The 24,899-nt window shown below is 49.1% G+C and overlaps 1 protein-coding gene across 3 annotated transcripts in view; it reads left to right on the top strand.

Moving 5' to 3' along the window:
• Window positions 1–24,899, top strand: part of LOC119457499 (L-asparaginase-like) — an 83,352-nt gene that overhangs the window by 40,155 nt on the left and 18,298 nt on the right. For all 3 annotated transcript variants that reach the window (XM_037719086.2, XM_049670133.1, XM_049670134.1), the window contains exons 10-13: window positions 236–346; window positions 4,820–4,915; window positions 5,962–6,209; window positions 15,577–15,676. In XM_037719086.2, the coding sequence (XP_037575014.1) occupies window positions 236–346; window positions 4,820–4,915; window positions 5,962–6,209; window positions 15,577–15,676 (555 nt within the window). The remainder of the gene's footprint in view (window positions 1–235; window positions 347–4,819; window positions 4,916–5,961; window positions 6,210–15,576; window positions 15,677–24,899) is intronic.

Genomic DNA, 24,899 nt, shown 5'->3' with positions numbered 1-24,899 from the left:
CTTATATCAAATGTTGGATATAATGAAGGTATTTTTCTCTCTGATGCGACTTTGTTTCAACGAGGTTCGACTGTACTAACCTACCAGCATAAATAAAATGACCTAGCATTTCTTGTGTTTAGAAAGCTATGATGCTGCTGTGTAGTGGTGTAAGAACGTCATGTTGTTTCCGTGTTTGCCGATAGTGGCACATGCAGCAGCAGCATTTTAATCGTGACTGTGATTGCCAATGCAGATGCTTCAGGCCAGTCTGAGGGGTGAGCTAACTGTGGCCAAGCCAAGCAAGCTGGATGATTTGGATCTGATCACCGCCATTGCAAGGACGATGAACATCTCGTCGCCTGAGGTACCCATTTTGTCATCAAAGGAGCAAATCACCCGACGAAGCGAGCAGGCTGGAATGAAACACACAACAGCAAGAAATAATGTAGAACATATCTTACAGATAGTTAAAATTATGATGCGGCATCTTGGCTTTATAGACATGGTTCTTACCAAGCTGCACACCAAAGCTTAGACCTGATAACTACTCCCGAGTGCTCTCTGCATACGGCCAGCCTCGGCGTTACAGGGAGACGAGTAGAACACACGACAACATTAATGCAACAACTAAAAGGTTTATTCGCTTGTGCTGCAGGTTAGTAAAGACCAGGGTCGTACTATGAACAGAGGTAGGTCACGATAAAATGAGGCATTTACGTGGGATCCTTCCTTTGTCGGGCACTCGAATTTGTTGTCTCTCCGGTGCTCGTCAGTTGCAGCACCCCTGCCTGTGCTCGCTGCAATGCGTTGCACCACCGGTAGGACAGCCATCGGGTTCCTGCTCTCCTCACTTCCGTCTAGGAGCGTGGGAAAATGTCAACTTTCCCACAGCGTAAACTGACTGCTTTCAACGTAAGCTGTCTGGCTCCCAAGACTTGGCATCTAATCGAATCATATTAAGCGTCACAAACAAGGGTGAATGTGGCAAATGAGACCTGCACAAGCTGGAGGAATGTTATCCACCCAATTTCATGGGTGGATAACATTCCTTCACAGAAGTGATCGGCCATATGCTGTGTCACTGCACTTGTTTATTAATTCAGCCTTGCTCTACAATCTGCTAGCCTACTGGTTAGCTCAGAAGGTAGAGCCTGGAAAGGCGTCTGTCCCAAGTTCCATCATTGGACCAAGATGAATTTAATTTTTATTCAATTTCAAATTTAAAAATTTTTTTCTGAGAAAACTTTTATCAGTTCTTTTTGGCAGCTTCACGCTACTCTTGGGTGGATGACAATTGTTCCTTCTCACTTCGAAATGGTGTGAACGTGGCAGATACACTGTGTAGTGTGAGGCCATTTTCTTAAAGGGAAACTGAACAGGTTTTAGATTTCTAAAAAGTGACGTTTTTCTGAAGCGCAGACACTTGAAATCCCCGGTACGAAGTTTTGTTTTTCCATCATACAAGTAGCGGCGGCGTAATTAAGAATTAAAATCGCAGCTATGCTCCGCCCACCGTGGCTCGCGGAGTCAGCCCACGGTGGCGGCGGAAGGGGAAAGCTAGCGGAAATGACAGTCAATATAGGGGTCCCAGGCGCCCGCGCGGAAAGCGTGTGCAGGTTTTGCGCATCAGTCTGGTTGTATCCGTGGCCTTTATCGCAAATGATCAAGATCTCCACCCTGCGTTTCCGGCTAACGCTTCAAAGGACTGTTACCGCAAGGAGAACTCCGTCTAAGAAGCATACAGTGTCACCATGCCGTACGTTTGCACTGCTTACGGCTGTATGAACACCGGCGGCCGAGACGACGTCATCTTTCACAATTTCCCACGGCAGAAAAGCAAGTTGCTCAGTGAATCGCAGCGGTGAAACGAAGTAATTTCAAACCTTCAAGAACCACTCTTCTCTGTTCAAAACATTTTTGGGACAGTGATTACCATCCGAGTTTATCGCTGATGCATGCAATGGGAATTCCGGTGAAATCTGATCGACTAAGGCCAGGCGTGGTGCCATCAATCTTCGCTCATAAACGGAATGAATCGCCGCCACCGAGAGCAGCCTTCTGTGATACAGTTTTTTTCTGTCTTGCAAGAATTTCGTTTACTTCCTGGCAGCACAAACATTCTTCTTCTATTTCCATTGCACTGCGGTGCATGCAGGAGCACCTGTCGCAACAGAAATATACGTCAGGTAGAAAAGACACCTAAAATAAAGTTTCAGTGTCACGCCAGGCATCCGGCCGCACTCGGATACCTAAGTGCCCATACGCCTGAGTGCTTACATCACTTGCTTTAAGGAAAGCGGCGGATTGTTCAAAAGCGTGAAACGACAGGAGTGGGCTTTTACCTCTGATCGTTTCAGCACAACCGGGAATCGAGGGCCAAAAAGCATAAAATAGAACTACAGTAAACCGCATAGATATGCATAACAACGTGCAGTGGCACACTTTTTTGTTTTTCGTCAAATTCCTGCACGACATTGCAAGCAGCCCAAGCACGCCGTCGCGGCGTCGAACGGTGTTTCTAGCACCGTGGGTCACAAAACAGCACAGCTATACTGCAAAAATAAGCAAAATTCACTTCCGTGCGGCGTATATTTTTCTGGCACGTCTGCACCTTGTATTGTTATCTTAGTAACTTGGTAACTGCAAAATTCACTGTGCTGACAGTGCGTCTCCGCATTCGCTTCAAGATCGAATAACACAATGATTGCACGCATTGTTTGTTGCCGTCACAGCACAGCAGAATGCATCTTTGGACCTAATATCTACACTGAATTAAATTATATTGCAAATACAATAATTTCCATGCGATGTGTACCTTCAGGGCAATTCGGCAGTCGCACTTTATTACTTGCAAACCAGCAACAGTAGAATGCACTGTGTACAAAACGAGTCTCTCTTTCCGTATTCTGTTATAAGGACGCCCGGTATGAAATAATACTATCGCACTCTGACTGCTAAGGCCATATAACATGGTACAGCTTCAGAAAAACAGTTGACAGTATCGCCTGGTCAGTACCAGGGATACTGTCAACGCTGGGTAAATGTCGCAATTAGGTCCTCGGATCCGGCGGGCTCCGGCCATTCCAACTTCCGCGCTGGCGATCGCGCTCGCGCTTGGCGTAGGTGTTTCTCGTTGTCGGGCCACTGGTTCAAACGCGTATGGTGTCACGCCAATCACCCCTAAGTGATCAAAATTATCCATAACAGCAACTGAACTATGCGAAATCATCTGGAAGGTAGTCGCAGTACCTGGTGAGAAGCTGTCACGTTGCGGCGGGCTCTGGTGGACCCATGGATTGACATGACGGTGCGCTCCACCAATCATCGATGCGAGCCGGATTCGCCATGCGCCACCCAGTCGCAGCTCAGAGTTTTTTTGCTAATAACGCGTTTTTGGCTGCGCCATGTCAAATTTCTTGTCGATTTTCGTGTTCAGGGTGTTCAAAAGCATCAAATGGTGCTTATAACTCTATTTTTTTGGAAACCTGTTCAGTTTCCCTTTAATGGATCGCATTCAGGGATTTAACCGTATTTACTCGCATGATGAACGCACTCGCATAATGAATGCACCCCCAACTTTAGTCATTAAAATTTAGATTTTCTTTTTCTCCCGCGTAATAAACATACCCCTAACTTTGATCCCCTGCACTCCCGCGAATGGCCACGCTGTATCTGTGCTTTTTTTTTCTTTTCCTCGCACAATAATCGCACCGTGAACTTGCTGCCGTGAAGTAGGAGAGAGACAGTACGATTCGGCGTCCAATATGGCGACTAGCGTGTACGATTGTATCGGACGCTGAATCGTACCGTGTTTCTCCTACTTTTATTATCATATGGACACTACAGGCGCATTTTTGCCATCGGCGCCTATGATTGTGGCCACGTTCAAGGGAGGAAAGCGGGGAGGAAAGGCACATTGCGCGCATGGCACCGAGGGGAGGGCCGTGCCCATCTTGGAAGCGACCTGCATCGGGGGCTGAGTTGAGTGTAGCTGCAACGGCGGCTTATACCTTTGTGTGTGCTCTGTTCTCGCCGCTCAGTTTGGGTTGAAGTGATACACAGCAAAAAGGTCACTTCGCTCACTGTTGCTGCTGCGCTTGCTCACGTCGGCGTTCTGGTAGTGAGTGTACGCAGTCATCGAGTGTGACGTGTTCATGTTTGCCTGTGTGCATTGACGCCATGCTTGTTAATCTACATAGTTAGCGAATGTTTGAAAGCTTATACATCCGATAAAATGACTATCCTCACTTCGTATAGCTGTCTACACATTTGCTATCGCAATCGATGTTTCGCCTTTTGGGCAAAAGTGCGACTTTTTTAAGAGGTGGTGGCTGCAGAAAAAAAATCGCTCGAAATTTTACCTCGCATAATGAATGCACCCCCCAGCTTTGCATATATTTTTCAAAAAAAAAAAAAGAGTTCATTATGCGAGTAAATACGGTATATCGCCTGCAGTGTTCTTTGACTGGCTAAGTGATTGACCAGCGAAACACTCGCGCTTGGCATTGTGTCGGATAAAAGTGAAAGTGATCACCAAAAGCAATCACTTTCACGCAAATATTCGCTGTGTGTTTGCCTGTTGCCGCTTTATTCTTACCTGCCTGTACTTCTTCATATAAGGCCACATGCACGTCTTTCTGTGTAGCTACCACGTCGCTGTGAGATTGTTTCGCTGACTGTGCAGCTATCCTTCAAAACCTAATACAGTTGAACCCTTCAATAGGGTGCTCATTCGTGTGTAACGTTTATATATCTCATCTCTTTGTCATCTGGAAAAACAAAGGTCACGCAGTTCTCATTGTAGTGAGCAGATTTGTTTAGTGCATTCTCTTTGCAGGAACTTCAGTCCCTGCAGACGGTGCTGTATCCCAGCATCCTTTGTTCAGTCACAGCACGTGGGGATGTTGACCGGCTGGAAGTGATGAGGCAATTTGTGAGTTGCACATAAACTACCTCTGTACATATTGTAACTTTTTTTGTGAAGTTAGACTTCACTTAGAGAGGGCTATGAAACTTTTATATACTAGGCTTAGAAGTTAGAAAATCTGTATGGATTTATGTTGAAAGTTCACCATTGCTCACTGTCAAGGATAAAGAAAGGGACACATTGACACAAGCGCAGACTAACAACTGATAGTTCAGTATTTGCGAAAACTTTCTGAATATGGAGATTACTACTATGATAGTTTGTCATTTAATGCTGATCCTTGTGCATTCAGCCCATTTGGCATGTTCTAGTAAACGGTCTTTTTTTTTATTGTTTGTTTTTGACAGTACATGATTGTCATGATGCTGGTGACATGACAGGCAAAATGTTAGATGACTACTAAACCCCTTCTTGGGCAGTAACTGTAAATCTGTTCATTGAAACTAATTTTGTGAGTTCTTTGCTAATTTTCTGCATCTTCGACATGCTAGACGTGCACAAGCACTTGTTTGTGTCCTGTTCCTTGTCTGTTTAGCACTTCAGTTTATTTTTTAATGTGCCAGCAAGCTCAAAGTGCTGTTCTCAGGTTTGGATGCCTTGCTTGAACTCTGAAAAATGTTTCACATACATGAACAGAATTTACTATTTCACATGCGACGTAAGCCATTTTCAGTCATTTGCCTGATGTAAGTCTTTGCTGTAAACAACGAGAGGAGTGAACCCACTACACAACCTATAGTAGTGGCTCTACCAGGAAGTGCTCAATCATGTATCCAAAAGCGACTGGCTTCAGCTTTACGCTTTTGCGGCAGGCTGTACAGTACAGTCAACATATAAGGGAACACCTAACTAGTACTCAAACCTTCTTAACATGTTGCCAACTTCATAGGAAGAAGTGCTTGATGTGTAGTGTGTGTAGGTAAACTTGAAATAGTAAAGCATTGCTGCCAAGGCCTTCATGTTGAAACTGAGCTTTAATCATTCCCGAAATACTATGAATTTGGCATTCTCTTTGATGATAATGTGTGTCATTTGCTTATTTCTCGCTGCAGGGTGCGTACCTTTCGTCGTGCGACTACGACTTCCGCACCCCACTGCACGTGGCATCGTGCGAGGGCAACGCGCGCATGGTGCGCTACCTGCTGCAGCATGGCGCCAGCGTGCACATGCGCGACCGCGACCACCACACACCGCTCATGAGTGCTGTCCTCTGCGACCAGCATGCCATCATCGAGCTGCTGGTGCAGGCAGGCGCCCACCTCAGCTTGCCGGCTTCACAGCTGGCTGACGAACTGTGCACGTTAGTGGTCACTTCACTTGGTGGGGTTGCTTGACCCCCCACACACACAAACACACAGCAGTGGCATCTCAATCACAGCTTGTGTGTTGCCTTGGGAGTTAAAGATGTGAATTTTTCTTTACCTTCTTGCTTGTGTAAGATAGTTCAGTTTTGCGTGATAAGGCAAACCACTTCCTCCGAAAAAAAAAGGCTAATCTGTTTGTGATGCATGAAACTGTGAAAACAGAAGGTGCCATTGAATTAACCCTTTGAGAGTCACATTTTTTCATTGCAGATTTAAGTTGTCCAGAGTGACTTATTTTAAGAAAAATGAGCTGTAGTGAAGAGGATTGCCTGGCGCTGCAGCCACATCGCCAGTCGTCCGGGAGGCGCGAGCTCGAGATTGCCTGAGCTGCTCTGGTTGAGGCACACTGCCAACGCTGCCTGATGCTCTCTTGTCCTGTGTTCACATTAGATTCTGGTGTAGGTGTTGCGGTTTTTCCCCAACCTGGAATTACGCACCCGAACTCTGCCATCCGTCATGCCTGGCGACCCCAGCCCGACATCCCCACCGGTTACACCAGCCATCGTATGTGTCGGGGCCCAGTGTCAGCGGGATACTGACTCCTTCAGTGGCCCCAATGAGAAAGACATTGAAGATTGGCTCAAATCGTATGAACGAACCAGCAACAATAACAAATAGGACGATCCCCTCAAGCTCAACAATGCGATCTATTTATCAGGCGTCGCCAAGCTGTGGTTTAAAAACCACGAAGCCAATCTCCGCATGTGGCCTACCTTCTAAACCAGCATCGCAGAAGTTTTCGGCTGCCCTGGCATGCGCAAACTTCACACTGAACGCCTACAAAGCCGATCCCAGCAAACTAGTGAAACATTCACCAGCTGCATAGAGGACATCGTCGACCTCTGCCGGCGTGTCAGGCCGACGACGATGGAGGCAAACAAGGTATGTCACATCATGAAGGGCATTTCCGACGATGCCTATCATATGCTGCTGTCAAAAAAACCCTGGCACTGTTTCTCAGGTCATTGAGCTTTGCCAAAGTTTCGACGAGCTCTGCAGGCAGCGTCTTCTCACACGGCGCCCACCTGTGTCCGACGAAACCCTCGCGAGCATGGCCACTGCTCCTGACATGGACTCCCTGCTTTGCCAGATAAAGGAGTTCGTCTGTGCTGAGGTTGCTCGTCAGCTTTCGCTGCTGTCCTCAGCCACGCCACCACCCTTGACTTTGTCTGCCAACCTTTGCCAGGTCATACAAGAGCAAGTTTGCGCATCTCTACCTTCTGCCCTCGAGACAGGTGCCGACTCCCGTTGCTTTTCCCAAGGTGACTGCACCTCTCAGCATGCCGAGGCTCTCGCACGGCCACCACCTCAGACCTTTGCGCCATTCCTGTCAACTGTGCCACTGCGTCCAGCTCCTCACTGCGTTCAGCCACGGTATCCACACAGCAGTGGACAATGGCGTTCGCCCGAGAACTGGCCAATATGTTTTGCGTGTGGTCTACCTGGCCACGTTGCATAATTTTGCCATCGCCGCGCAACCTTCTACCACCCTAACTTCGACACCGAACCATATGTTTCACCATACCCGTCGTCCTCCGCATTTCGGAACCCTGGCCAGATGTCTTCATACTCGGACCACCACCCTCTTGTTGCCATCGCCTCGATGCCGCTCACTCTTGCCGATGCGTCGTGGTACTTCTATGCCGGAACGGGAAAACTAATTGCCGCAGTTCCATAGGCAAGAACTGCGTCACCCACGAACAGACCAAGGCCTCTCCCTTGTCCGACTAATGTTATTGATGTATATGTGGACGACGTCGCTGCACTTGCCCTCATCGACACTGGTGCCACAGTTTCATTTATTAGTGCCCAACTTTGCCATTTGCTCGGAAAAGTTACGATGCCACTGTCAAACGTATGATGTTGTACTGCCAGCGCAGACCGCATCACGCCTGCAGCTGCATGTACTGCTCGCGTTGTGATCAACAGCCTCCTCTACATCGTCGAATTTTTGGTGTTGTGTTCTTGTTCCTTCGATCTTATTTTGGGCTGGGACTTCCTTTCCGCTAATAAAGCCGTCATCGACTGTTCTCGTGCTGAAGGGAACTTTCCAACGCTGTGCGACGCCCCGCTCCTGGATGCTCGTGAACCTGAAGGTAAAGTATTTGTTGCCGAAGACGTTACAATTCCACCGCACTCCTCTGCCCTTGCCACAGTGTCATGCAACATTGTTGTTCATGCCAGCGCACTTCTTACACCATCTGCCATTTTCGCTCGTCGCAAATGTTCTCCGCTGCCTTTCACTCTTTTGGACGTTTATGCCGGCATCAGCAGACTGCAGGTCTCCAACCAATTGTCCTATCCTCTCACTTTGCTTCGTGGGGAGTGCGTTGGCCGCATCCAGTGTGTCGACCCTGCTGCCATCATTGACATGCCAACTGGTTCCGTCGCCACTAATGAGGTCGCCGGAGTGACCTGTAAAGGCCGGAGTACATGGAGCGAATAACCAGCGTCCGCCGCCGATCCGCCTGTCCAGACATTTTTGTCGGGCGAACGCCGCCGCCGGAAGCGTCTAGCGCACCACGGTGGACGACAGCCGCTGGTATGCTGGTATATCGCGCGGGCGCCTTTTCGTGTTGTCTGCAATCGTGTTGGTGTTGCCGTGTCTGCATGTCTCTGTACCGATTGAGCAGTTCCCAGTATGATCTCTCAGGAATCGCGTTGTATTTGTACATCCCATATCCGCTGATCTGCGGGGAAACAGACAAGCACTGCAAACTGTCTACAACAGCCTTCAACAGAAATCTTCTGATCTCTGAGGCCGCATGCCATCGTTACGCCTATGTCCCGACTTCCCCGATAGATGGCACTGGCATCGGATATTTATTTCGTTAGGCTTAGACGCGTTTGAAACGAGAAGCGATCTCGAAAACTCCTCAAGGTTATCCATAATACTCTGTCATCGAAGCGGGCTGAGACTAAGCGAAAGCCATTTACGCAGTCATTTGCTACCAACGGGAAGTGAATTCTACAAGGACAACGCCAAATTCAGTTCAAAGCGGGCGGCCGGGACCACCGCCAACACGGCGGCATAGACGCGGCGGTGTTCGCCGCATGTATTGCGACACAGCGAACATCCTACGTCGTGTCGCTGCGTCGTTACTTGATGCGTGAAGTTCGTCGAGAAAGTTCCCTCCATGTATCCCGGGCTTAACCCCGCGCAGGAGCTGACTTTGCCCGATGTTCTACATAGCTCCATCACCAACACGTTGACTGTTTCTCAACGCGCCCCGCGTCTACGCCTTCTCGACAAGTTCCGTTCGTCTTTCGACTGCCGGCATGTTACCTTGAGCCGCACGTCAACTGTTTGTCATCGCATGGACACTGGTATCAGTACGCCACTGCGACAAAGACCATATCGTGTATCCGCGACAGAGCGCCATGTTATCGACGACCAAGTAGCTGACATGCTCAAGCGCGGCGTCATTCAGCCTTCGGATAGCCCCTGGGCATCTCCCGTTGTTCTTGCTAAGAAGGATGGATTGATTCGATTCTATGTCGATTACCGTCGTCTTGACAAAATAACAAAATAACTCGGGAAGATGTTTACCCTCTTCCGAGAATTGACGACGCCCTTGGCTGTCTCCAAGGCACAGAGTTCTTCTCTTCTATCAACTTAGGCAGCAGCTATTGGTAAGTCCCCATGGCACCCGAAGACCAACCTAAAACGGCCTTTGTAACACCAAATGGCCTATATGAATTTCGTGTCATGCCTTTCGGGCTTTGCAACACCCCCGCAACATTTGAGTGTATCATGGACAACCTTTTGCATGGTCTCAAGTGGAAAACGTGCCTGTGCTACTTAAATGATGTGGTTATTTTTTCGCCCGATTTTCCCATCCATCTCTGTAGGCTGGAGGAAGTGTTACAGTGCCCAACTACTACTGCCGGCCTTCAGCTCAACATGACGAAATGTCACTTTGGCGCAAGTCAGCTCACCATTCTTGGCCATGTAGAATCTAAACACGGTATTCTTCCTGACACGGCCAAGCTCTGTGCAGTTGCTGATTTTCCCAAACCTTCCTCCGTAAGAGAACTTTGCAGCTTCCTTGGCCTCTGTTCTTGCTTTCGCCGCTTCATTCGGCATTTTGCGTCCATCACCGCTCCCTTGAATCAGCTTCTACGGAACAACTTGAACAGTTACGCCTGGTCGTCTGCTTGCGACGTTGCCTTCCAAGAGTTGCGTCGTCTACTAACATCGCCGCCTATACTGCGTCACTTCGACCCGACAGCTCCGACCGAAGTACGTCGATGTGTACTTCAAATAATTTTTATGCCACAATAAAGTAAAGAAATGTTGTTTTTTCAAATTTCCTCAAGACAACTTATCACCTAGAGTGACCCAGCTAACCGCCACTTAGTTTGGAAGATCAGTTGAACTTTTTTTAGCTGTATGGCACAACTTAACAATGTTTGCCTGCATTGTTTAAATGTCAACCCCTTGTTTTTTGCCGCTGTTGCCCCTTCACAGCATCAATCTTGAACAGTGATTTTGTATAGAGGAGGTTGGCAGGTGGCATTGTACAGTCAGGAGTGCCACAACTATACATGACTTGTACTGCTAAGCCGCTTGTTTGCTTGCACTCAAAGTTTGCACTGTGGTAGCATTTTGGAGTAAGTTTAGTTTAATATCATGTTTGTAGGCAGTCAATGGCCGATTTTTCGGACGTGCCTGATAATTTAAATCCCTTCGCAGCACCACGACGTATCCCATAGAGCCATTGTATAGGAATATGAAATTTCAGATGCTGAAAACCTTCGCTGTCTGATTTTCCAGACTTCTTGATGTGACTGCCTGTCCAAAATGCCATTAATCGAAGCCACCACCGCCGCTGTTTTTATTATTTTGCAGCCTCGAAACAGTCAACACCGGGGCAATGCCAGGCCTAGCTGCTTCAATGTTCGCTACCAAGCTTCCTGCCGTTTGATAGCATGTACTTAATTGAAAGAATTCGCCTTTCTCATTCTCGCAGATGGCTTCGAAGCGCAGTGAGCACGGCAAGGGTCAGGTGTTGCAGAATGCCAGTTTCCAAAAGTCAGCTTCGCCGCAATATACCGGTGTTACGCGGTGAAGCATCCGCGATGTATTGCGGTGAAGCGTAGCAAGACTAGAAAGGGACCACTGTGACGAGACACAGTATGTAGTCCGTAATTATACACGCGTGCACCTGCCGTCTCCTGTTACATTATGAGCACCGATACGCCTAATAAGTGTACTAGCAGGCCTTCAGAGCTACTTCGGACGTGCCTGTGGTCCGACGTTGACTGTAACAGTTTTGCCCACATGAAACTCGAAGGGGCTGTCTGTGGCGGCGCCATTAAAGAAATCGCAGTTTTGGCCGAAAGGTGAAGCATCATTTGTAGCAAATTAGTAGACAGCTATATGAAGTGAGGTTAATAGTTTTATCGGCCATATAAACTTTGAAACATTTGCTTACCACTAAATTAACAAACATGGTGTCAGCATGCACAGGCAAACATGAGCACAACACTCGAGGACCGCAGACACTCGCTGTCAAAACGCTGGTGTGAGGAAGCGCAGCAGCAGCAGTGAGCGAAGTGACCTTCGTTCTGTTACAGAGCGGCGAGAACACAGCATGCACATAGTTATGAGCCGTCTGCAGATCGCTTTCAAGATAAGGTGCGTGCGACCGTGCATGGCTGCACAAAGTATGCAGTTGATGCAGGAGTCGGCATCAACTACGTCCCCCTGCCCCGCTTTCCTCCCTGCGGGCATGAGATAAAGCCGCGATCGGCGGTTCTCCATGTATGTGGTCACGAAATGCGCAGTTGCCTCCAGAGAACAACGCATCCCCCCCCCTAACCCCATCCCCGCAAGACCTTTCACACGAAAGAAGACAGCGCGTTTCCTGTCAGCTTTCCTCTCTTGAGCACACCAGATTAAGTCGCGATCATTGGCTCTCCTCGCGCGCTTTCACTTGCACACACAGCATACAGTGCGCGGCAATGGTGTTATCGCTCTTGAACGTTATACGGAACATCACGGCGACGCCGGCGGCAAGAATGTGCCTGGAGTGCCCATATAATTTCTATCGTAAAAAACAAGTTAATTCCACTGCAGTAACAGTGGCGCCATCTACATTGCGACGACTACATTGAACAGTGTGTTTTTGCCGTTGCCATGACACATGGCAGCGCTGTTCCATTGCAGGAGAAGCAAACATCTTTAGTGGTGTCACTGCAGATGATGCTCACTCCAGTTTCATTGTGGATGAAACCAGTGAGTAAAGCAAATGTGATATTAAACTAGGCTTACTCCAAAATGCTACCTCAGTACAACTTACAGTACAGTGCAAGCAAACCAAGCAACTTAGCACTTAGCAACGTAACAGTCGGTACAGTGCCGTCTACCAACTTCCTTTATACAATACCGCAGTTCAAGAGTGAGGCTACATGTGCAAGGACAAGAGCGACAACAAACCTGGAGCTCATGCTCTGCTGTAATCTAAACAATGCAGGTAAACATTGTTAAGTCATGCCATAATGCTAAATAAAGTTGACTGATCTTCCATACTAAGTGGTGGCTAGTTAGGTAACTTGAGCTAATGAATTGGTCTGAAAACATATTTCTTGCATTTAAAAAAATACTAGTATTTTGTAAATTTGCCATAACTTAGCTGGGATACCAGCACTACGCACCAGTGTTTATTTTGGATTTTTAGGTTGATTGGCTGTATATTTGGTATCTTGTATAAAATACGATGTTTAGAGCTTGTTTCTGGAATCATGACTAAGAATGTTCGGCCAGAATTATTTTTTAAGTGCACATTGTTTAGACAGCTTCTAGTGCATGAAATAACTGTTTACCATAGTGTTGCCGCTATCTTGAATATAAAGTTTAAAAAAGTCATTTTTTTACATTAGTTTCTGCGCTAAATAATGCTGAAATACCTAAATATTTGAAACACAATTTACTTTGCTGGTCCACGGCCGGGCTCGACTGGCGCGCGCACTCGCATCTTACGGCCTCCTCACCCGTCGGGGAAGCAATGGGAGAGTTTCTCAGCATGTTTTGCACCCGTCGGCGGAAGGGGCGCTGTGACCTTGACCCTTCCTCCCCTGCTCCGCGTGCATGCACTTGCCTTCGCGCTTGTACGATCGTTTTCCTGCGCATTTCATTCGGTGCTCTGTCAGTGTTGTCCAGTATGCAGTGATTTGTAGGCTCATGAAGACGGTCGTACAGCCTTTAGTACGCGCGGCCACAGCTAAGATTTGGCGTCGTTCATTGCACATCGTTATATAACTGCTGTGTGATGGTGTATTGCTGTGTTCCATATTGCAAGTCCCATTCCGGGAAAACACCCAGTGTTTCTTTTCACCAGTTCCCAAGCAATGAGTTTCTAGCCTGAGTTTCTAGTGCTTTTGGAAAAGATAGTGTTGTTTTTTTTTTCGATAAAGCCTCCAAACACTTTCTACGCAGGAATGTACTAGAAGTACTCGAAGGAGCAGTCCAGCCCTATTTTACAACGCGCTCCCATCTTGAGCTGCCCTGAAGGCGTTGACGACAGCCATGCGAGATGATCCGCAAATGTAATTGCAGAGAGGTTTCTGATAATACTCCTTGTAAATCACTCAAACCAACTGACTGACGAAAACGACAAACCTTTGGCCTATGTACACAAGCCGCCAAGGAAACACTTTAGATTGTAATTGTGAATAAGACGCATTTGTGAGCTACTGTGTCCGCAAGAGTTTTCGCCTGAAAATATGGCAACCATTGTAAGTGCATACTAGCAATAAATATTTATTTTCATTCCTCAAAATGCCAATGCATTTGATGGCAGAGAGCTATTCTCCCGGCGCATGCATCTCCATGTTCTCCAGTGAAATTAAATAAGCTCGATGTATTAATACGGCTACACTGCATGCATTTATAAGAAGCCTAGATGAACCATTTACGCGTCCTCTACAATTAGGCGACTTGTTCTTGAATGCACGGTGAGGTAAGAAGCGCGCCCGACCCCATCTTCCAGCGTTCCGCGCACTGCACAGATCGGCTGGGAACAGCTGAGCAGGGTGAGGTCGCAGCGCCCCCCACCAAGCAGCGGCGATAGGCGAGAACTTGCCCCGATGTGAAGGCCGTAAGAAGCGAGCGCACGCGCCAGTCGAGCCCGGCCATGGTTGGTCATATCGACTCCTTAAGATGCTAGAAACACCTTTATAACACTACAACTATATATTATTTAGTTTCAGTAAAAAAAATGTACTTTTTCACGAGGTAACAGGGATAAGCCACATCTTTAGATGTTCAGCAAAAAATGGGTTTTACAAAATTAAGCAGTTAATGCTGTTTTGCACTGCCATGAATATGTGAGAAGTTTTTCAGCTAAATTTGAAGTAAAAAAATAATGCTGGATCGCTTTGTGTAGAATGATCCTAGAAGGAAGTGAGTGAGAAACTTGCAGTAATCAATTGTTTGATCACCAGACTAGATTCTATCTGTTCTTGTGCACCTAGCAAAAAGATGCACACATGGCAGTATCGCCGGTTTGTGGATGCCTGCCTGTGAACAAAGTAATCTCATGCCTACGGAAGAGTCACGCAGGCAAGCATCTCGCAGTAACGCTTGAAGAAAATGAGATATAAGTCAGTTTTCCCTATACCCGCAACTCGAAATGACAAGTGCGAGAATGGCAATTATTAAGTGTGCAAGCAGGGGCGTGAGCATGTGACAGTAATGAAATGGCATTAAGTGTAGCGCAGCAATAACAAGGACACAAGCTTTGTCCTTGTTTTTGCTGCACTACTCTTCATGCCATTCCATAATGATCCACCAACAAGCCCACATTGTCACCCTCATATGACAGCAAACTAGGTGAAACGGGAAGAAACCCAAGCTGGCAGCCACCATGGAGGGAAGCAAGAAACTGGCTTCAGTTGTTGCCACACATGTGCTGCCGTGACCATTTGGGATGTGTTTCCAGTGTTGTACATGTACCAGAGTAACAATGTGGGCTTGTTGGTGGTGTGCGTGTGTGTGTCCTGTCTAAAAAACTCAGATCAAAGTTCATGTACAGCAGGTGGTGTGCGTGTGTGTGTCTAGTCTAAAAAACTCAAGATCAAAGTTCATGTACAGCAGTGACCCTCAATGGGTAGTCTGAGCAGAGATGCCATTGAATTCATAGTTAGAAATACTTACTTTGTTTGTTGAGCTGTGGATCTGCTGTTAGGTTATACAGCATACTATTAGTAAAGCCAAAATAACTTTGACGTTTCTTCTAGTTTAATGTATAAATGTGGCTGACAGGCTCTAAACAGTTGGAAAATAAAACATCTTTCCAGAGCGGCCAGGAATGGGAACGTGAAGCGGCTGGAGTCCTACAGGCTGGCTGGAGCCAGCTTCTATGAGAGCGATGTAACTGGACGCACATGCCTTCATGCTGTGAGTCTGCAGTGTCCTCTTTTGTGCTCATGCGTGCATGCAACATTTTGACCTTTCCTTTGGTCAGGGCCTTTGAATGTGAAAATTTCTCTTAAACGTCTCTGTAATAAACAAGCAAACAAATAAAAAGCATCTCTATGCCTCGGCATTTGTGACTCGCCTTGCTTGAGTGATCAGACCACTGCAGTTGACTCAGGATTTTTTGTAATGTAATTGTAGCAGAAGCATCGTCTCCTACAAATTGTGGGTTCACCTACCATGTACATGCATGATAGCGTTGTAGGAATAACTCGGCTAAATGTCGTAACGGGCGTGAAGAAGAAAAAAGAAAAATGACCAAGACTTCATTTGCATGTTGTGAGTTCTTTCTATATCTAAAACTACAGAATTGTGCAACAGTTAGAATTGCAATCCAAACTGTGAGCCCCATTCGTCAAGTGTTTTAGGATGGAGTTCACTTGCTTTAAGAAGAGCAGTGTTCATGTCATGGGTCAAGTGTGTACAACATGTAATGGATCTCTCACTTGTCTATGCACATCTGATGCTCAGTGAATGGAATTATCTAACATGTGCACATGGCCTTTAGCACACTCAGTAGTAAAAGCTCGCTAATTCGTATTCTGCGGGGATGCTACGAAAATTCTAATTATACAAAATTCTAACTCGAGAAAGTCAGAGAAAAAATTGCTTGGTTAAGGTGCGTATATAGTCCGACGTAGCATGAGCACGCACACGTTACGTCAAGTTGGCAAGAAAAATGGCTATAGTTCGACGCACTGGCGCAGCCAGCATAACCAGACGTGACCAACGCGGCCTGACGTACCCAACGTCGAGATGGCTCTTGCTCCATCCGCGCGCAGTGGCGTACCAACTAATTCTCAAATGGGGGGGGGGGGGCAAACCGCAAACGATCTGACTCTCTCTCTCTCTTTATATATATATTGTGAGCGCATTTTGCGCATATCGTCGTCGTCATCTGTACATACGACTCATCATCTTGTGCGAGCGCTATTTGTGCATATCGTCGTCGTCATTTGTACATACGACTCATCATCATCTTTTGTCTCGTGCGGTGCTTCGTCTCTGACTCGGGCGGCTGCTCGGAAATAAAGGCATCGCATCGGCCGACGTCTCACAAGTGGTGGAGAGTGCTTTCGATTCCCACGTCCTCTTACTTTCCCGATTCCCCTGGAGCTCCGATCCGGTCGTCGTTTGCTCTCGCCTACCACGGTGATGGCAGAAACCCACCCGTCCACCAGTGCTGCTACCACCTCTGCTCAGCCCGCTGGGCCTACCTGGACGGTGAACACCACACACCGAGATCCTCCCGTCTTTGCCGGCCTCCGCGGCGACGACGTCGACGATTGGCTCGATCACTACAACAGAGCCAGCGACGCCAATCATTGGGACGACACGCACAAATTGCGGTATGTCGCTTTTTACTTGACCGAAGTTGCGAAGACATGGTTTTTTAACCACGAAAGTGACTTTTCGGACTGGCCATCATTCACCCAGCAATTTCGCCAGATATTCGGCATGTCCTCTGGACGCTCCGCCGTCGCGAAACAGAAGCTGGCAACGCGCATACAAGAGCAAGACGAGTCCTATACGTCCTACATTGAGGACGTCCTCTCTCTCTGCCGCTGCACACAGAGTGACATGGCGGAAGCTGATCGCGTTCGCCACATACTGAAAGGCATCAACACGGTCGCCTCTAATGCTCTCGTCATGCAGAACCCAAACTGCGTTGGGGATATTATCACGGCCTGCCAGCGTCTAGACACGCTCCAGTCTATTCGCCTGCCACGCGCCTCTACCGACCCTCATCTCAACGGTGATGCTGAGCTGCGCGCCCTGATACGCACTCTCATCAGGGAGGAGCTTCACGGCCATCTTTCTGGACCTACGACGCTTGCAACCGTTCGACCCGCTCCTCCTGGACTGCGTGACATCGTCAAGGACGAACTGGCGTCGATGACAAACGTCCAAATGGACAGGTCTACTGCACCATTTCGTCCGCCAAGTTATGCCGAAATTGCCTCCCGGCCTCCCTCGACCGTTCAGTCTCCACCTGCCGAAGCTTACCGCGACCCCCTAGCTTCGCTGGCAGCGAATACTCCTGCACAGCCGTACTACTCTCCGTGGCGGTCGTCGCGCCCTGCTTGTTTCTACTGCGGTATTCGCGGCCACATTTCTCGCTTCTGCCGTCGGCGTCAGCAAGATGAAAGGCGGGGCTATGCTACCTTTGAGCGAGACAGCGCACATAGGTTTGACTCCTACGTTCCCGGGCGTCACCCAGGTGAAAGGCGAGGCTATGACACCTTTGAGCGAGAAAGGATACCAGGGCTAGATTCGTACGTTCCCGGACCGTACACAACCTCTTCTGGTTGCTCTCCTTCACCTTCCCAGGACATGGCTCGAGCATCCCGCTCGCCCCGGCGTCGCTCTCCTTCACCTTACCGCCGTTCCTCATCGCCCTTGCGTGCTGCTTCCCACGTTGTGGACACCCGTTCAGAAAACTAGAGGCTGCAGTTTTCGGAGGAGAAACTGCATCGTATCGGACTGTCCCAATTCCTCCTGCTCGCCCCGCCAATTTGCTCTCAGTTTGTGTGGAAGGTGTTAACGTCGACGCCCTTGTAGATACTGGAGCCGCTATTTCTGTTATACATCGTGAACTGTGCTTCCGTCTGCGAAAAGTGCAAACGCCGTATGTTGGTCCGGTCCTATGTGGTGCCAATGACGTTCCCATCTTTCCTACCGGACAGTGCACAGCTCGCGTTCTGATAGACGGTATTCGTCATCATGTGCAACTTGCGGTGCTTTCGACGTGCGCTCATCAGATGATATTAGGATGGGACTTCCTGTCCGCTGCTTCTGCACTAATTTCGTGCGGCGACCCAAGAATTCACATCAGCGACACCGAGACTTATCCAGTTTTCGATTCCCCGTGTCCCAACCTTATTGCAGCAGCGGATTTTATTATACAACCAGACGAAGAACGTGTTCTTACCCTTGAGTCAACAGACATTGTCGACGGAGACGCATTGGTTGTACCTTCTCAGCGCTGCATTTCTCGAGGACTCGCCATCGCTTCTTGCTTGGTCCGGTTCTCGAGTGGCTATGCCTACCTCACAGCCTTTAATACGACTCCTGAGCCAATACTACTGCCGAAAGGGTCTACCGTCGCCAAGCTCGCCGACGCTGCGCCGGTATGTGTCGTCAGTGTTTCGCCTGCCACGTCTTCCGCGCATTGTACGCCCACAGAAGGCCACACTAGTGCTATTAAGGCCACCTTGAGTGGAGATCTCAATCCGGCCCAGACGGATGCACTCCTCACCATTTTAATGAAGCATGCAGCTTGTTTTGATGTTTCTTCGCGAGGCCTGGGTCAGACCACTGTAACTACTCATCGAATTGAAACAGACGGCTCTCGCATCATTCGCCGTCGCCCGTACCGTGTGTCACCTTCGGAGCGAAAAGTTATAGAAGAACAAGTGAACGACATGCTGACGCGCAACATTATAAGGCCTTCAGCAAGCCCTTGGTCTTCTCCTGTTGTGCTTGTTAAGAAAAAGGATGGTTCTGTGCGCTTTTGCATCGATTATAGGGCGCTAAACAAAATTACCCGCAAGGATGTTTATCCTATGCCTCGTATTGACGATGCTTTGGATACCTTACAAGGTGCCGAGTATTTCTCGAGCCTCGACTTGCGCTCAGGATATTGGCAGATTCCAATGCATGAGCAAGATAAAGAAAAGACTGCGTTTGCTACACCTGATGGCCTTTTCGAATTTAACGTGATGCCTTTTGGACTGTGCAATGCGCCAGCTACGTTTGAACGTATGATAGATACAGTACTCCGTGGCTTAAAATGGAAGACATGCCTTTGTTACTTGGACGACATTGTCATCTTTTCGTCGAGTTTCTCCCAGCACCTACAACGTCTAGACCAAGTTCTGACGTGTCTAGCAAAGGCTGGTCTCCAACTCAATACTAAAAAGTGCCGCTTTGCAAGCCGAAGCATTAAAGTATTGGGCCACGTCGTCAGTAAGCATGGCATCCAGCCTGATCCCGATAAAATCGCTGCAGTGCTGCAATTTCCGCCACCAACCACACTTAAAGAACTCCGCAGCTTTCTAGGACTAGCGTCCTACTTCCGCCGCTTTGTCCGTGACTTCACCACTATTGCCGCTCCTCTACACAAACTTCTGACTTCGAGCGCGTGCTTTGTATGGTCGGACGACTGTGAAGCCTCCTTCCATACCCTCAAATGAATTCTCACGTCAGGGCCCGTGCTCCGTCATTTCGATGCAACCGCCCCTACTATTCTACACACTGATGCCAGTGGGCATGGAATTGGCGCTGTCCTGCTGCAGCGGAATCAGAAGTCTGAAGAGCAAGTCGTGGCTTATGCAAGTCGTGCTCTTTCTCCTGCTGAGCGCAACTACACGATTACAGAACAGGAATGCCTCGCCATCGTGTGGTCAATACAAAAATTTCGACCCTATCTCTACGGCCGTCATTTCACAATTGTGACCGACCATCATGCTCTCTGTTGGTTGTCGTCCCTGAAAAACTTGTCTGGACGCCTAGGCCGTTGGGTACTGCGCTTGCAGGAATATGACTTTACTGTCACGTATAGGTCCGGTAAACAACATCAAGATGCCGACGCTTTGTCACGCTGCCCGCTGTCTCCAAACGCCCATGCTTCACCTTCGGTCTGCACGTCCCCATCTAGCCACACGTCTCAGCACACGTCCAGTAGCCCGGGACAGGCGGTTGCCTCAGTTGACTTTCTTCCGTCCACTGACCTCGTCTCACTCCAGCGTACTGACCCATACTGCCGAACGCTGATCGACCGACTTACTGGCTTGGCACGACCCCCCAACAGTCGCTTAAGACGACAACTTTCACGTTTTAAGCTTCAGGGTGGAGCGTTATTTCGATTAATCTACCATCCTTCCGGTAACCGGTGGGTACCAGTCATACCTCGCTCACTTCGACTCCAAGTATTAGAAGCATTTCACGACGACGCGACGGCTGGCCACTTGGGCTTTCTTAAGACCTACGACCGCATCAAAACGCGTTGTTTCTGGCCGGGTCTTTCCGTCTCTGTCGCCAAATACGTTAGCTCCTGCGCGTCATGCCAACACAGAAAACGCTCGACATCCCTTCCAGCCGGTCCTCTGCAGCCTCTACCATGCCCGTCCACCCCCTTCGAAATTGTGGGCATAGACTTGTACGGACCCCTCCCACTCACGCCCGCTGGTCACCGCTGGATCGTTACCGCAGTGGATCATCTCACGCGGTACGCGGAGACAGCTGCTCTCCGCTCTGGTACTGCCTCCGAAGTCGCCGACTTTTTCGTGCACGCTATCGTTTTGCGCCATGGCGCACCTCGTGTCCTCCTGAGTGACCGTGGCAAGATGTTTCTTTCGCATGTTCTTCGTGAAGTCCTCCAGGCCTCTGACACCACCCATAAGACCACATCAGCGTACCATCCGCAAACAAATGGCCTTACCGAGCGTTTTCATCGAACTTTGTCCGACATGATGTCAATGTATGTTCGACCCGATCACACCAACTGGGACACCATCCTACCTTTCGTGACGTTTGCGTACAATACTGCCGTCCAACGTACAACCAATTACAGTCCCTTCTTCCTTGTGTACGGTCGTGCGCCGTCTTTCGTCTTAGACACTACACTCCTTTCAGCACCTGCTGCTCCATCCGCGTCTCTTCCTGAAGAATTTGCTGCTCGCATCGCCCGCTGCCGTGAAATTGCCCGCGCCAACACCGCTACCATTCAGGACAAAAGGAAAATTCGTTATGATGCGACGCGTCGCGTTGCTTCGTTCCGCCCAGGCGACGAAGTTCTTTTGTGGACACCTGTTCGCGCACCGGGCCTCTGTGAAAAGTTTCTCCAGAGATATCTCGGCCCCTACACCGTTTTGCAAAGAACTTCGGCCGTTAACTACCGCGTCACACCTGTCAGCTCAGCTACTGACCGCCGCCGCCGCTCTACGGAAATCGTTCACGTCTCTCGCCTGAAACCTTACATTCGCCGTACCTACCCTTTCTAGCTTGCGGTCTTGCTGACCGCTTTCCTGAAGGGGGGAAGTTAGTGTGAGTGCATTTTGCGCATATCGTCGTCGTCATCTGTACATACGACTCATCATCTTGTGCGAGCGCTATTTGTGCATATCGTCGTCGTCATTTGTACATACGACTCATCATCATCTTTTGTCTCGTGCGGTGCTTCGTCTCTGACTCGGGCGGCTGCTCGGAAATAAAGGCATCGCATCGGCCGACGTCTCACAATATACATATATTGTAGTGGGGAAAATGCACGCAGGCGCCGTGGGCACAGCCATCGCTTCGGCGCGAGACCCAAGCTCGAGCTGCAGATGCCAACAGCTAGGACTGTGCCTAAAAAGCCACTTGCGATCCCTCGGACGAGTTTCGATAAATCCCCCTTTCATTTGGTGGAGGTGCGGGGTAACCTCGAAAACTGGAACTCTGAAGCCGGACGCTACCCACTGCTACGACCATGCCTGATGACAACGCCCAGGAAGATACACCTCAGCCTCCAGCGGTCATCGTTTCTGGTGTGTTGCGCCAGCATGATCCTGCCGTCTTTAGCGGCACCGATGATCATGACGTGGAGGATTCGTTGTCATCGTACGAGCTGGTAAGCCGGCACAATAAGTGGGACGATGCCACGAAGTTGCACAACGTGTTGTTTTACCTTACCGGCATCGCGAACCTCTGGTGCCGAAACTACGAACACGATTTCACCACATGGACTGCATTCAAGACCAGTTTTGCAGAAGTGTTCGGGCGCCCCGCTGTGCGCAAGCTTCGCGCAGAACAACGCCTACATGGGCGCGCACAACATCACGGTGAAACATTTACCAGCTATACCGAAGATGTCATTGACCTGTGTAGGCGGGTGAATTCGTGAATGGCTGAACAGGACAAGATAAAACGCATTATGAAAGGCATTGATGAGGACGCCTTTCAAATGTTGTTAGCGAAGGATCCGCGTACCGTGGCTGACGTCATCAACTTGTGCCAAAGTTTTGACGAGCTACGGAAACAACGCATCTTAGCTCGACGCCTACCACCCACGGAAGATTCGCTAGCAGCATTGGTTATTGGCGACAACCAGACAACTTTGCTGACTCAGATAAAAGAATTTGTGTGGGAGGAGGTTGCACCTGGCTTCCCGGAATATGTGGTTGCCTACGCTAGTCGTGCCCTCACAAAGGCAGAAACCAATTATTCTGTCACAGAAAAAGAGTGTTTGGCTATAGTTTGGGCTTTAAGCAGATTTCGCCCTTACTTGTCTGGCCATCCCTTTGACGTTGTGACAGACCACCGCGCACTGTGCTGGCTTGCGTCACTGAAAGACCCGTCGGGGTGTCTTGGACGTTGGGCTCTTCGACTCCAGGAATTTGACATTCGCGTCATCCATTGCTCCGGGCGTCAACATTCTGACGCGGATGCCCTCTCCCGGTCACCCATGTGATCCGACGACACGCCACCCGCATCCAGGGACTGCCCGGTTGCTGCGCTTACTGTTTCTGACATGCCTTCTGAACAGAGAAAGGATCCGTGGATTGTGTCTCTCATTGACATTCTAACTACTTCTTCAAAGGATACATGCCCTCGAGCCCTTCGTCGCCAAGCCACCCATTTTGTGCTGCGGAACGCCATCTTGTACCGCCGGAACTCTCAGCCAGACGGCTGAGAGTTTGGATGACGAGCAAATGGCTGCTCGTCATCCCTCGCCATTTGCGTTCCGACATGCACGTATTTCCACGCCGAACCACTACAAGCACATGCTGGCATCCTGAAAACGTACGAGCGACTCTGCCAGCGGTACTACTGGCGAGGCATGTATTCTTATGTGCGCAAATACATTCGGTCATGTGCAGCCTGTCAGCGACGCAAGACAACTCCTCATACGACAGGCCCACTGCAACCTTTACCATGTCCTGCACGTCCTTTTGACCGAGTCGGGATCGACCTTTATGGGCCCCTTCCATGCACTGCTAACGGAAATCATTGGATAATTGTCGCAGTAGATCATGTAACAAGATACGCCGAAACTGCTGCACTTGCTTTGGCTGCTGCTCGCGATGTCGCAGCGTTCCTCTTACGGCATTTCATCTTATGGCATGGGGCACCGCGAGAGCTGCTCAGCGACCGAGGCCGCGTCTTCTTGTTGGACGTTATTAATGAGCTACTGTCAGCGTGCCCCCTATGACCTACTGGCAGCGTGCCGCACTATTCACCGCACCACTACGGCGTATCACCCACAGACTAACGGTCTAACGGAACAGTTCGACCGTACTCTTGGTGACATGCTCACAATGTACGTTGCGTCGGACCATTCCAATTGGGACGACGTCCTCCCTTTTGTGACTTACGCGTACAATACCGCCACTCAGGCTACCACAGGCTTCTCACCATTTTTTCTTCTTTATGGACGTGAACCATCATCTACCCTTGACACCGTACTTCCGTATCACCCGGACGCCTCTGAATTCACCCCGCTTTCAGAAGTTGCTTGACAGGCTGAATAGTGCCGTCAACTGGCTCGCTCATTCATGTCGGATACCTAAAGCATCCAAAAGGATCGTCGCGACCCCGATCAGCCAACACAGTCCTTCGCCCTGGATTCTCACGTCTGGCTTTAGCTGCCATTCCAATCTCCAGGCCTTAGCCCAAAGCTTGCTCCAAAATATCAGGGTCCGTACCGGATCGTCGAATGTACATCGCCTGTCAACTATGTGGTCCAACCGGTGACACCATCTTCGGACAAGCGCCACCCTGGCCGCGAGACGGTTCACATCAGCCTCCTGAAGCCGTACCACGACCCCCTCGCCTTGTCATCACCTTAGGTCACCAAGATGGCTCACCTTTGCAGCGGGGGCAATAGTAGTGGGGAATATGCATGTAGGTGCCATGGGCATGCCATCGCTTCGGCTTGAGACCCGAGCTCGAGCTGCGGATGCCAACAGCTAGGACTGTGCCTAAAAAGCCACTTGCGATCCCTCGGACGAGTTTCAATAAATCCCCCTTTCATTATATGTATATATATATATATATATATATATATATATATATATATACGGGTATATCGAATTACATTTACAATAGGTCAAAAAGCCGGGAAATGTGTCTGTCAGTACTTTTTATATTTAAAAGACATGAA

Source organism: Dermacentor silvarum, chromosome 7 (genome assembly GCF_013339745.2).
Source record: "Dermacentor silvarum isolate Dsil-2018 chromosome 7, BIME_Dsil_1.4, whole genome shotgun sequence".
NCBI classification, from domain to species: domain Eukaryota; kingdom Metazoa; phylum Arthropoda; class Arachnida; order Ixodida; family Ixodidae; genus Dermacentor; species Dermacentor silvarum.
This window is presented reverse-complemented; position numbering and strand designations above follow the sequence as displayed.